We start from the raw sequence: 12,774 nt of genomic DNA, 5'->3' as shown, positions 1-12,774 counted from the left end.
AACCACTTAAAAAATTCCTTACTCAAAAAGATTTGCTTATTAAGATGCTAATTAAGTAGTTTATGGAATTTTATCCCCTACACTGAAAAAAGTTCCCTATGATTTGTACCTAGTTTACGAATCAGTAACTTTAATACAAAGACTAGAACCCTGCCACACCCATTTTCATGATACTTTATCTGGATCTGTAAATGTCCTGCAAGCAGTAATGCACCTCAACAGCACTTTACCAAATCTCAAGACATTTTTCCACAGCCAGTGTGCATGTTTTATACAATACTACCACAGAGTCACCACCCAATTCTCAACTTGAGTTTTACCTGGAAGTTCAAAGGACTAAGGTTCTAAGTGACAAAAAGTATTTTTTTAGATATCATTGAAATATTCAATTTGCAGTGACCAAGTACCTTCTTTGGAAATGAAAACACATGATGACTATTACAATGTGACATTCTATTAAGTATAAATGGCAGTAGTTGTTATAGAATCACTGGTGTTTTTTAGACTCTAAGACAGACTTTTTCCTCACAGAAAACTCAGCATAAGATTTTTGTCTTGTGCTCTTAGTCTTTTAGCTCCTGGCTCTTTGATTGCATAGCTTCGGTTGGTACTGCTGTGATGGGTGGAAAGAAAACACGAAGCAGGGTGATGTTGGGGGGATATTCCCACCCCAAGTGCTCATCTGGAATCAATCTGTTTGGCAGGAAATCCTGATATTCCTTGAATTTTAAAGGAAAAATTGAGCTGTTCTTTGAAATTAAAAAGATCGTTTTACTTCCATATCTTAGGTGACTCACAGCAAAAATTAAAAAAAGAAAAGATATTTTTTAAACAATAAAGCATAAAGCTTTCTGGTGGTGGTGGTGGTGGTGGTGGTGGTGGTGGTGGTGGTGGTGGTGTGTGTGTGTGTGTGTGTGTGTGTGTTTCAGGAGTGTCAATATGTATTATCAAAGGGTGGGAATGGAAATTTATTTCTTTCACTTTGTTCTTAGGTAGGGATCATCCTTGAACAAAATTTTTTGGAGAATGATAACTCAACTATATCAGCTCTAGTAGTATTTAATTTCTATATTCTTTGAGGCTACTCAGTGATATCCTATCTGACTCAGGTTCTTATTTTCCAGACCTAGTAAAGAGATGGTCTATTTATATAAAATGACAGACCACTTATTCTCAGGTTTACAAAAATAACTTTTGCCCTTCTCTCACATCCTATAACTCAGTCTGAACTGATGAGGTGCATCATATACTTTGAATGGACAGCTGCATCTGTCATTGCCTAACTGATATTCTGGGAACAAAATATCCCTAAAAGAGAAACTTCCTTGAGACAATCTTCATTCAGTTTCCAGTTAAGCTGAAATCCTAATAAACAATCCCATTTACAACCAGAAGGGCTGACTTTTCCTTTCCTTAAGAGAGGAAAGAAAACATGATCTTTTAATTCATTCCCAACTCTTAGAACTTTATTCTTACTTATGAACTCTACTACCACAGCTGTGGCTGCTGCATAAGGTAATAAACAAAAAAGCCCTTCTGAAATTCTATGATTCTCTTTATTAGTTTCCTAAGAAGTAGGAGAGCATGTAAAGAATGATAATCAGTAAGTCAAATAAAATGATAATCAGTAGGCAGAATTTAAAATTTTATTCATTCCAGTCTTTGTAACAACAAATACTTTTTTTGTTTTATAAACAAATAGGGTTTCAGTAAAAATCTTGGTGGCTGTCACTATAAGACTTCTCTTGAGGATAAAAAAAACTTAGGAGAGTATTCCTATTAACTAAAATGGAAAGTGAAATCATTTTATGCCAATTAAAACACAACTGCTACACTTCTCTTAAAAATAAGATTATTTTTTATTTATTCTGTCTTACAAATTTAACACAAGGTAGTCTTAAAATTTTACTATACTATTTAAAATTAAAGGGAAAGAAAGAAGGGAAGAGAGCAAGAAAGAAAGCAAAGGGGTAGGGACTGATAAATGGAGTGATTTCTCAATATGTCTTATAGGGGAACCATCAGATATCAAATTTCTGTGTCACCCAGCACATGCTTTTATATATTAATTTTCTCTTGTGGCAAGCTTAAATGCCAGACACATTTTTAAAAAGGACAAACACAATTGATCTTTTCATCACTACAATCTTCTGAAATAGAGTTGACTGATGACTACTAGGTACAATAAAAAAGTTACATGTCCTGATTTTCTTCATATTCTGTTTCCCTAGTTACTACTATGTAAGCCTCTAATCTACAGAAACTGTCTATTCCAATTATTATTCAAAAACTACATTCCAGGACCATCAAAATAAAGTAAAATAGCATTGTTCTGGGTCAGGAAACTGAACATGTTATTGAGTAGTATTGATTGTCAATATGCTAAGAATTCTATGGCAGAAATGACCTGCTTAAAGTTTTTATAATATTCCAAAGAGGAAAAATAAATCAGGAATACAAAACACAAAGGAAACAGGGAGAAGAAAGGAAATTCACAGAGGGGAATGAAGGCAAAAGGGAATAAGGAATGGCTATTCAAGAGCACCTAGTGGACTTAAGCTGTCAGCAGCATCTCACTAGATCTCAGCCAAGGACTCCACATCAGTGGAATTCTGGCACTTGAGATAGGAGAAACTTCCAATGTAATGATCTTGTCTAATTTCAAAGTATGAATGATGCTAGGGTTTACTGTCTTCAGGTTTTCCAATTTTCATACTTCTGACTGGCTACTGCCTTCATTCACATACATGTACAGATAGGCCTATATTAACAATATAGTTAATACTACTATTTCAATATGCACAGAGAAACTGTGTTCCAATATATAGAGGATGCATATTTATTATATATGCATTCTAAAACAATAAACTCTTTTCACCAAAAAGACATGTTAGCTGCTTCAAGTAAGGTCTAAAGGGCTTGACAAAGAACTCAGAGTCACATCTTTGCTCCAAAGCTTTTTAATCTAATCTGAATATTCAGGTAACTATTTATGTCCATATTTTCATTTGAAAACCAACAGAAGTTTCTAACACTATTACCTATAAAAATGCCTATTTAAAAAAAGTTATAGTGGTTATTGATCACCAATTACCTTCTGCTGAATGTTCTCTGTGTGGTGAATAATAGTGTACATAGCCTTTATCAAATAAAAGGAAGGCATTATCTACATAACTCAAAGAACTTTCAAACTTCAATATTTTAAATAAAAAAGTTTCTTAAAAAACAGAACCTATACTTTCTCATGCTGTGGACCCAGCCTCATTTTTAAATTGTGATAAAGAAAAATCAACATCACAAAAAGAACTCAGTCAGATCATTAATTACTCCTTGATCTTTTAAGGCAACAGTAGGCAGTCAATTCACCAATATGAGAAAGAGATGTAGAAATCTAAACATTAGTTTTCCCAGGTAAAGTGACACAGTGAAGATTCTCTGTGGTAGCTTCCTGGAGAGGAACCAGAATATGAACTTAGGAGAAGTATTATCTCCATCCAGTTGCATGATCATTGACAAAACCCTAAACTGTACTCGGTTTCAGCTTTCTCATATGGAAAACTAATAATTTTGCTCTACCTGCCTCCACGGTTGTTAGGAAGAAAATATTTTTCTTCTTAATCATCAAACACTGTTAAGTATAAACTATTACTACCATGTCAATGATAATCATTTAAATGAAAACAAAACTTCACCTTTGCCTTTAGCTTGAGAGTGATTAGATGTTCTCTCCCAGAAGTGTCTTTGGCTTTTAACTTGATGGTACTAAAGGAAGTATCCACATATGCAAGTCTGTGGATGAAAGAGAATGAAAATAATGATAACATTTAGGGGAATTACAATTTGATTTTTTTTCCTGTGCTCCTATTAATCTATTACAAATATTAATCAGGGGCAGTCCTGCGTGGCAGCCATTTCTGCGGCTGTAGATTTACTGCTGTTAATACACCGGCCTGGTGCTTAATGCAGTCATATATCTCCGGGTTATTTACAATGTGTGTCAAGGCTCATGCTGTGGTCAGTGAGCACCATGTTTCAGTTTTCCATCACTGGAACCTTTGGCACACACAGCATGTTCCTGTCAACCTCTACTTAGGTACACATTAAACTTCCTGTCAAACTCTTTGATCCATTTCTGCAGTTTCATACAGTATGAGCCTTTTATGCTTTTTTTATTTGTTTTTCTCCTCAATGAACTTCTCCTTTATTATCAATATTGTTCTTGTAGAATATCCAGCTGATATTAGTTCATATACACAAATTGATCCTCCAAGGAAAATGCTATACAAGTACAGGTACAACCTGACTTATTTCCAATAAATTTTCCTTCATAAAAAAGTTTCATTCAATATACATTCAATATACAAAACTATATTCAACATACTTCTGACATTTAACCTTGGTCCATATAACTAATATTTTAAACATATAGCATAAGCACAACTGTTTTGGTTTTAAGTTGGTACAGAAACATGAATTTCCTACAATGGAGACCAATACACTTTGAAATACATCATTCTGTGGAAATATGGTCCCCTGAGTAGTATAAGCTACTGCCAAAAAGGTTCAAATTTAGCAGTATATTTACTAGTGAACTGGGCATGCGGATATTTTTTGACATTTTTACAATACCATTCTCTTGTAAAGATAAAAAGCAGTCTAAGAGTATTGCACAACTTATCACCTAGACTGATGGCAAGACCCATTAGAGTTCAAAACTAGCATTAGCCTCCTGACCTATGTAACAATTTTTTTTATACCATTATATGTGAGTCCAGTCACTTGAGCTGGCATGCTGGGAAAATGGCTTTTTTGAAAGAGATGCTGGGCAAGGAATCGTAGAGCTCTCCTTTCTGCAGTGAAAAATAGATCTGAACCAAAGAGGGCACAAAGTCTTAGCTAGAAGAAGCAAAAGAAGAAAAACAATGTGCAACCCATGGTTCTAAACTTTAACATACAATATTAAAATTTTTTTAAAAAGTATTCTTCGAAAAAACCTTTGATCTACTTATATGCCCATCAATGCCTCCCCCATTATCACCCCTGGCAGCCAAATGTCAAAAATGCATTCATTTATCAAAGGAGTGTATCAACATGACATCACCTCTCTATCCAGAAATTTGGTAATATCTGGAGATTTGGTGGCATCCCAATAAATGAGTAACATTTTTCACATTTCATGAGTGCCCAGCAAGGTACAAAATGCTGGCTTAGCCACAGATATATAGACAGATATTCACACAAAGTTGTTTCAAAATGTTTATAGAACAGGAAAAATCATTTATTAAGTTTTTACTATACAAAAGAAAGTGAAACAGACTGTGCTCTCAAAGACTTCACTTTTTAAGTAGAGGAAAGAATACACATAGGAGAATGTGCAAATGGAAACTTCTGTTTGTCCTTAGGATATAATTGAAGGGCATATGACCCAGACCCTAAGGTCCAGGGGCTTTTATGGGAAATACTGGAAAAGCAAGATCCAAATAGGATCCAGGTTGGTGGGATTCAGAATGGGGCAGTTGGGGAAGGTCCCATGCCTATTTGGTATATTCTGCTGTCCAGCACCCTGTGATGATCTCTGGGCTGGATGATTAGTGATCTCTAGGTAGGCTGGGTCGAGGTTCAAAATAGTTTTGTTAAATGGAAACAAAAAATAAACTCTAGATCTAGTCTTCACCATTATTATTATCACCATCATCATCATTTGTATTATTTCTACCACCATCACCACCACCACCACCATGACTACTAGCTACCATTTATATAGCACTTTTAAGATTTTCAAAGCTCTTTCTATTATAGGTAACAGGAAAGCAAAAGAAATTGGTTTCACATGGCTTAATAAATAAGGACAATACAAGAGATGTCTGATCTAGATGTTGGGAGGCACCAACATCAACCCTGACTTCTGTTGAGTAATTCTAAAAACCCTAATTGAAACCAAGTAGCTTTATTTTTACTATCCCTGTGCAATCTCACCTTTGTTTCACAATTACTATAAAATGAGAGGGGGGAACCAGTTTTTTCCTGATTTAACAAGAACTCTTGACAATTGGGACCTCTCTCCAAGCACATCCTTATACATTTAAAAAATAACATATGTATAACAGATCTAACTAAAATGAGAGTAGAGAGGGATTTCTTCCATAACAGATCACGTAAGCCATCTACAGAAGAGAAAAATCTGAAATGCTGAGAAACTGAGTTGAAAGGGAGATCACACTTCATTTACTAAATAAAATGTCTGTTAAAAGAGTCTCCTCATCAACACTGGGCTGCTTCATAATTTAAGAGTGTGTAGTGGTTGGAGTGAATAGGTGTCCTACTTAGCTCCAAAGCTTGTTTTATCAAAATGAATTACTTGATTTGTTCTGGGATAGATACTCCCACTATTGAAATGGAAACCTTGTTTATTGGCAACATTGATATTTTCAGCTATATTTCCTTAAAAGGCCATTTTGCAAAATTACATGACGAGAAGCAGAGAAGATGCTATCAAGATCTCTATTGGCAGCATTCATCTTTAAAATTCAATTTGAGACCCTGTACGGTCCTATTCACATCCACCTGCACCTCTGAAGAAAAAAAAGGGGAGGGGGGGGTTTAGTTTAGTTTGATTTCATACTCAAAAACAAAAATAAATTCAGCTTTTGATTTTTTTTTCCCACTGTCATAAAAATGTACATTAGGAAAAAAACAAAACAAAGATGATGTAAGGGTGGAAGTCAGCATAGATAACCACTCTACCACACTTCAAATAAAGTGTCGCTGATTGATATATTTACATTTGGATTATTCACTAGGTTTAAAACAAGGCCTAAACACTTCAGATTGACTGAGGAGCCTGGTCTTGCCTTCAGCAATCTCTAAAAAATCACTGAACAAGTTGGAATTGGAAGGTTGAATGTCTGGCATGAGACAGAAAATTCTAGAAAAACTTGAGAAGAAACTGCTTGCCCAGGTGATGAAAGAGAAGAACGTTTTAGTTGCAGCTTTGGTCTCTTCCTCCTCTCCCCTTGATCTGAAAAGGACTTCATGAATTTCAAAGCTCCAGAGGATTTGGGATTCCCCATCCTCCCAGTGCCTTTGAGAAACCAGAAGCTGGTGGCAGCTTCTGTAGCAAGAAGCACAGACTGAGTGGATACAGATTCAAAGCTCACTATCTTTGTGACCCTGGACAAGTCATTAAACTTCTATCTGCCTCACGTTCCTCATCTATAAAATGAGGATCCTAATAGGATCTACCTCCCAGGGCTGTCATGAGGATCCAATGAGATAATAATTCTAATACAGTTAGCACAGTGCCTGTGTTAGTCCTATAGAAATGGGACCTATTATTCATGGTGATTATTACAAAGAGCTCAGCGGAAGAATCACACCAAACCTAAAGGGAGCATCTTTAGGATTCCAGCAAAAGGACTTTGAGGAAGTATAAATTATCCCTTTGCAGAAGTTATCCCTAAATTTGAACCTGCATTCCCTTGGAACTTAAATGTACTGGTAGGAGAGTGTTTTACAAACTTGGGGGAAGAAAGGAATATTTTTAACAATTTTTTTTTCCTTTTAGAAAATACCCCTCTCTGAAAGCTAATGGAGCCAGTCATAATTTATATGAAAATATAATCAAAGCAGGAAGCCAAGGGTGGAGGCTCATTAACTACTGAGTGTTAGAAAAGTGCCCCTAACCTCTTAACCTCTAGGAATACAGCAGCCAAGTTCTGTTAACTTGATCTTGGGGGGGAGGGGGAGGGGCACGGGGGAAAGGGGTCGTGGTGGTGAAGAGGACAGTAATTCAAGAGTTCACATGTGTTACAAAGAAATGTTCTGGCCCTTTGACAGAAAAGGATTCCATAAAGTAAAACTACCAAGTTTTTATTTTAAACTTGAGCTAGGTCTTATACTATCATAGTAAAGTTTCAAATTCCCTATTACAGGAGAGAGCTCTACCCCAAACTATACCTTTAAAAACAAATGTAATAATAAACTTATATTTGATTCAAGTCACAAAATAGTTATTCAATTGTTGCTAGGATTCTGCTAAGTTTTGGGATTACATTCTACTGAAGGAAATACAGTATTTATATATAATACATACACACACATATACGTGGAGAGAGAGAGAAGTAAAAATAAGATAATCTGAGGAAAGAAAGAAAACCAACAACTGGATTCAGTAAAGGTTTCCAGTAAAAGGTGGCACCTGAATGAGCTATGAAGGAAACTTAAGGTTCCAGGAGACAAAGTTGAAATTAAAAGTGAGTGAATTGCAGACATGGGGGATAACAGTCTGTAAAAAGGCAGGAAGAAAGGATTAGTAGAGACAGTAATTAGGCCAGATTAAACTAGAACCTAAGTATATGAAGAACAATATGAAATAATGACATAGCACCAGTTAAGATTTCTGAATTAGGGACTGTCATCATAAAGCCTGGATCTTCCTAAGATTATTTTCATAGCTCTGTGGATAGTATTTAGAGAGGGAAGAGACTGGAGGAATGTAAACTAATTGGGAGGCTATTGCAATATTTCATATGAGAGATGATGAGGGCCTAAGTGAAAGGAGTGTTCATGCAAGTGTAGAGAAGACAAATTTGAGGAATGCTGCAGAAGTAAAAATCAACAAGAATTGGAACTGAGAAAGAAGGAAGAATCAAGGATGACTGAGACACCTTGAGTATGGATGACTGGAAGGAAAGTGAGGGCCTAAAGAGAAATTGGGGACTCCAGAAAAGGGGCAAGTTTGGAAGGCAAGAGAAGTTCCAATCCAACAAGTACTTATTAAGTATCTACATGGTACTGGGAATACAAGATAAAACAAAAGACAATTCTCACCCTCAAACGGTTACATGCTTCTTAGTTCCATAGGATAAAAATCTTGTACAAATTTTCCCAAATATTAATAGATTCTAGCTAACATTATAATTCTGAAAAGCCCTCAAGTTTACAATCATTTGAATTAGTCATTCAAATTATAATGTGCCAAGGACTTAAAATAAATTGTGCCAGATATAGAAAATCAAGCAGTAGACCAAAAAGAAAAACTCCCCACTTCCTTCCCATTCATGGTTTAGAAATTGGCTTCCACTAATGAACTAAACTGGCTCTCCTGCTAACGACATCATTATAACCAGACTTACTAATCTGTATAAATCCTCACCCTCTTTGACCTTTCAATTGCATCTGACAGTGTTGATCGACCTCTCCTTGAAACTGTCTCACTTGGCTTTCATGGCACTGAACTTGCCTGGTTCTCTTCCAACCTTCCTACAAAGCAAAAGCCTTAACATTCTCTTCTCTAGTTACATTTATATACTTTCTCAATTTAAATTAGAGCTCCTATGCTCATGGTTAAAGAGTCTACATTTCTAGCTCCACACTCTCTACCTAATTTCCAATCCCATGTTTCTACCTTCTCCCAAAATGTCTCTACTGAGATGTCTTGTCATGACTTCAAATTTAACTTAATAAAAAATAAAATCAACAGGTCCTGGTCCTTCCCTTTAAACTCTCATTTCTGTTAATAGCAACACCATCCTCCAATATCCCATAATCAAAGTTTTGGAGTCACTTTGGACTCCAAAAAAGAGCACTGAATTTGGCAATCTTCCTCTGCTGCTTACTTAGTACCTGCGTGCCCTTGGCAATTCATTTACAGGTCTTGATTTCCTCATCTGTAAAATAATGGTTCTGAACTCCCTATGACAGTCACTTAGAGTATGAAGCTACCATCTTAGCCAAGGCCTCTCTATCACTAGTATTCTAAAGTCTCCCTTGTGTTTGTTTAACCAGCAGTCCTATCCATTCCAGAAACCACAGCCAGGTTGATTTTATTGAACATACAAAGTATAACATAAAGAGGCTTACATGTGAATCTGTGAATTATAAGGAAAATAGGCTGGTCCTGTATTAAGGGCAAGACAGGACAAGAGAACAAAATCAGGAGAAATGGAAGAAGGCATTCAGAGCATGGGGTAGACAATTTAGACTGATTTTTGGGAGAACCTGATAAACCCAAATAGGTGACCTATATGGCTGGAGGCAGTCCTATTTTGATGAGATCCTAGCTCTGTTTCAGTATGATAACCCTTTAGTTCATAATTTTACAACAGTCGAGGAAAAGGATAAGAACTTACAATGTAATGAAACATTTTCAACCTACAAAGTTATAAAGTTAAATGAAGAATGATTCTCTGAAGGCAATATGCTGAATTCTGTTGAGCAAAAAAAAAAAAATGCAAAGGCATTTCTAAAATATATTAAGTCCTAATTCTATTTAACAAAAACATGTTCCAGTCAAGTCCTATTCTGATGCCCTAGAGTCACACAGAGGTGGCTCTGAGTTTTGAAAAACCAGGTCAATAAAGCCACACTGGCAGGTGCCCAAAAATGGGCTGGATGTCTGGGGTTCAAGGGCCAGCCTTGTTGGCTAAGTATAAAAAGTATCATCAGTAGCTTAGCCATTAACAGTCTTAATCACAAAGAGGTACATTGGTCAATCACAGCAACTCTCCAAGATCACCCACTAAAATCTCACTACAGTGAAATACTAGATGTAATAAACATACTTATCCCAACCCAGAGTTTCTATTTCTTCAACAAGACATGAGTAGTACTGAGGAGGAGGTGGCGGTGCGTATAGCTCTCGTCTATTCTTCAGTGCGACTTCCTATTGAAAGGAAAAGATAAATACATACATCAGCTTGAATGTGATGGGATCTGCATCAAATTAATATAAACCATTTCACTAAAATTCTCTGGGCTAATTCAGAAACCCTATCAATCTGTCTGACTCAAACCTTTTCCCAGTTCTGGTGAAGCATGGGAAAGTTAAAGAAATTTTAAAGAATTTTAAATTAAATTATAGAAAGTTAAAGAATGTATCAGGTGATAAAGAAAGTCAGTGAGGATGCCAAGGTGGGATTTAAGATTTCTGAGCCTTCACCATCCATTAAATGTCACTCAGACCATAAAAAAAAGTTCATCTAAAAGTAACTATCCCCAAACTGTTCTACTTCTTCATCCTTCTGAATCTATCAAGGGGAAAAAAAGTAACTCATGAAATGCTCAAGGGTAGAAACTCACTACTATCTTTTCCTATTAGTACATCTTTATTCAAATAAAGAAACAAAATAATCAATAGCTGTTCTAATTATCCATGTCTTAATTCAGGGGCAGGGAACTGTGGCCTTGAGGCCACATCTGACCTTCTAGGTCCTTGGATGCAGACTTTTGATTTAGTCCAAGTTTTACAGGACAAATCCTTTTATTAAGGGGATTTGTTCTGTGAAGTCTGGACTCAGTCACAGAGTTGCGCTTAAGGACCTGGAGGGCCACATGTGGCCTCAAAGTCACAGGTTCCCCACATCTGTACTAATTCTTTCCATTTACTGGCTCTAGTATTTTATATAGTATTCTCTTCCTCTTCACTAAGTTTTTTTGTTATTCTCAATAACTCAAAAATCATCTGGAAAAACCATACCCATTTATATAGCATATTCAGGATTGTAAAGTACTTCATAATTATTATCTCATTTCTTCCTCACAGCACCCTTGGGAGGTAAGTGCTATTACTATCCTCAATTTACAGATGAAATTGAGATGGAAATTGAGGTTGGCAGAGATTAAGTGACTTGCCCAGGGTAATACAGATAATAAGTATCTGAGGCCACACTTGAACACAGGTCTTCCTAAATCCATGTCCAGTACCCTATCTATTATACCACCTATCAGTAAAGAGGATGAAAGGAAGGTCCACCCCTCCCTGAGCAAGGATGAAATACATATGGAAGATGGTCTGAAGAATCACATGGTCTAAATTGGAATTGATGGGTCTTGATAAGAACCCACTGGATGAAGGACTCACATCATTGATCCACTGGAGTCATGGCTACGTTACTCTCTATTGATCTCTCTAAGGTGATATAGTCAAAAACTACAACTAAAATTTATAAAGAAAACAAGGTCAAAATCAACAACGATGGAGCAGTTGGCATTAAGAATGAATACTGCTCCATTTTGAAGTTGCTAACGTTTACAAATTTGGCATTTGAAGAAATATTTTAAGATACTCTCAATTTTATTGACTGTAAGAAATATTTACAAAATTACTTTGGTGTTCACATTGTCAGAAAAGCCAGAAGGCATTACGAAAGTGTAGGAGTGCAACAGAAGGAGGAAAGGAATTGACAAGAAAAACATTGGGGATGAGACAGAAAATTTAAGTTTTCAGAAAAAAAAAAAATCCAAGTTGGGAGGGGAAGAGAAAAGCAGCAAAAGAGAGCCATCAATTTTTTTTCCTCAATAGTATTTTATTTTTTTTCCAGTTACATGTAAAGATAGTTTTCAACATTCACCTCTGTAAAATTTTGAGTTCTAAATTTTTCTCCCTTTTTCTCTTCTCCCCCCACCCCAAGAAAGCAAGCAATCTGATATAGATTATTTATGTACAATCATGTTAAACATATTTCCACATTAGTCATGCTGTAAAAGAAGACTCCATGCAAAAGGGAAAAATCATGAGAAAGAAAAAAAACAACAAAAAAGTCCAAACAGCAAGCTTAGATCTGCATTCTGTCACAGTTCTTTCCATGAATGTAGTTAGCACTTTCTATCCTGAGTCCCTCAGTACTCTCTTGGATCACTATATTGCTGAGAAGAGCTAAGTCTATCAAAATTGGTCATTGCACAGTGTTGCTCTTACTGTGTACAATGTTATCCTGGTTCTGCTCACTTCACTTAGTATGTGTTCATGTAAGTCTTTCCATGTTTTTCTGAAAT

At 36.0% G+C, this 12,774-nt stretch overlaps 1 protein-coding gene across 2 annotated transcripts in view; it reads right to left on the bottom strand.

The window, feature by feature from the left end:
• The window catches only part of FANCL (FA complementation group L), an 85,678-nt gene that overhangs the window by 36,231 nt on the left and 36,673 nt on the right, over positions 1 to 12,774 (bottom strand). For both annotated transcript variants that reach the window (XM_072635505.1, XM_072635506.1), the window contains exons 5-6: positions 10,563 to 10,663; positions 3,693 to 3,789 (exon numbers count right to left, since the gene is read on the bottom strand). In XM_072635505.1, coding sequence (XP_072491606.1) covers positions 3,693 to 3,789; positions 10,563 to 10,663 — 198 coding nt within the window. The remainder of the gene's footprint in view (positions 1 to 3,692; positions 3,790 to 10,562; positions 10,664 to 12,774) is intronic.

This window comes from Notamacropus eugenii, chromosome 1 (genome assembly GCF_028372415.1).
Source record: "Notamacropus eugenii isolate mMacEug1 chromosome 1, mMacEug1.pri_v2, whole genome shotgun sequence".
NCBI classification, from domain to species: Eukaryota; Metazoa; Chordata; class Mammalia; order Diprotodontia; family Macropodidae; genus Notamacropus; species Notamacropus eugenii.
This window is presented reverse-complemented; position numbering and strand designations above follow the sequence as displayed.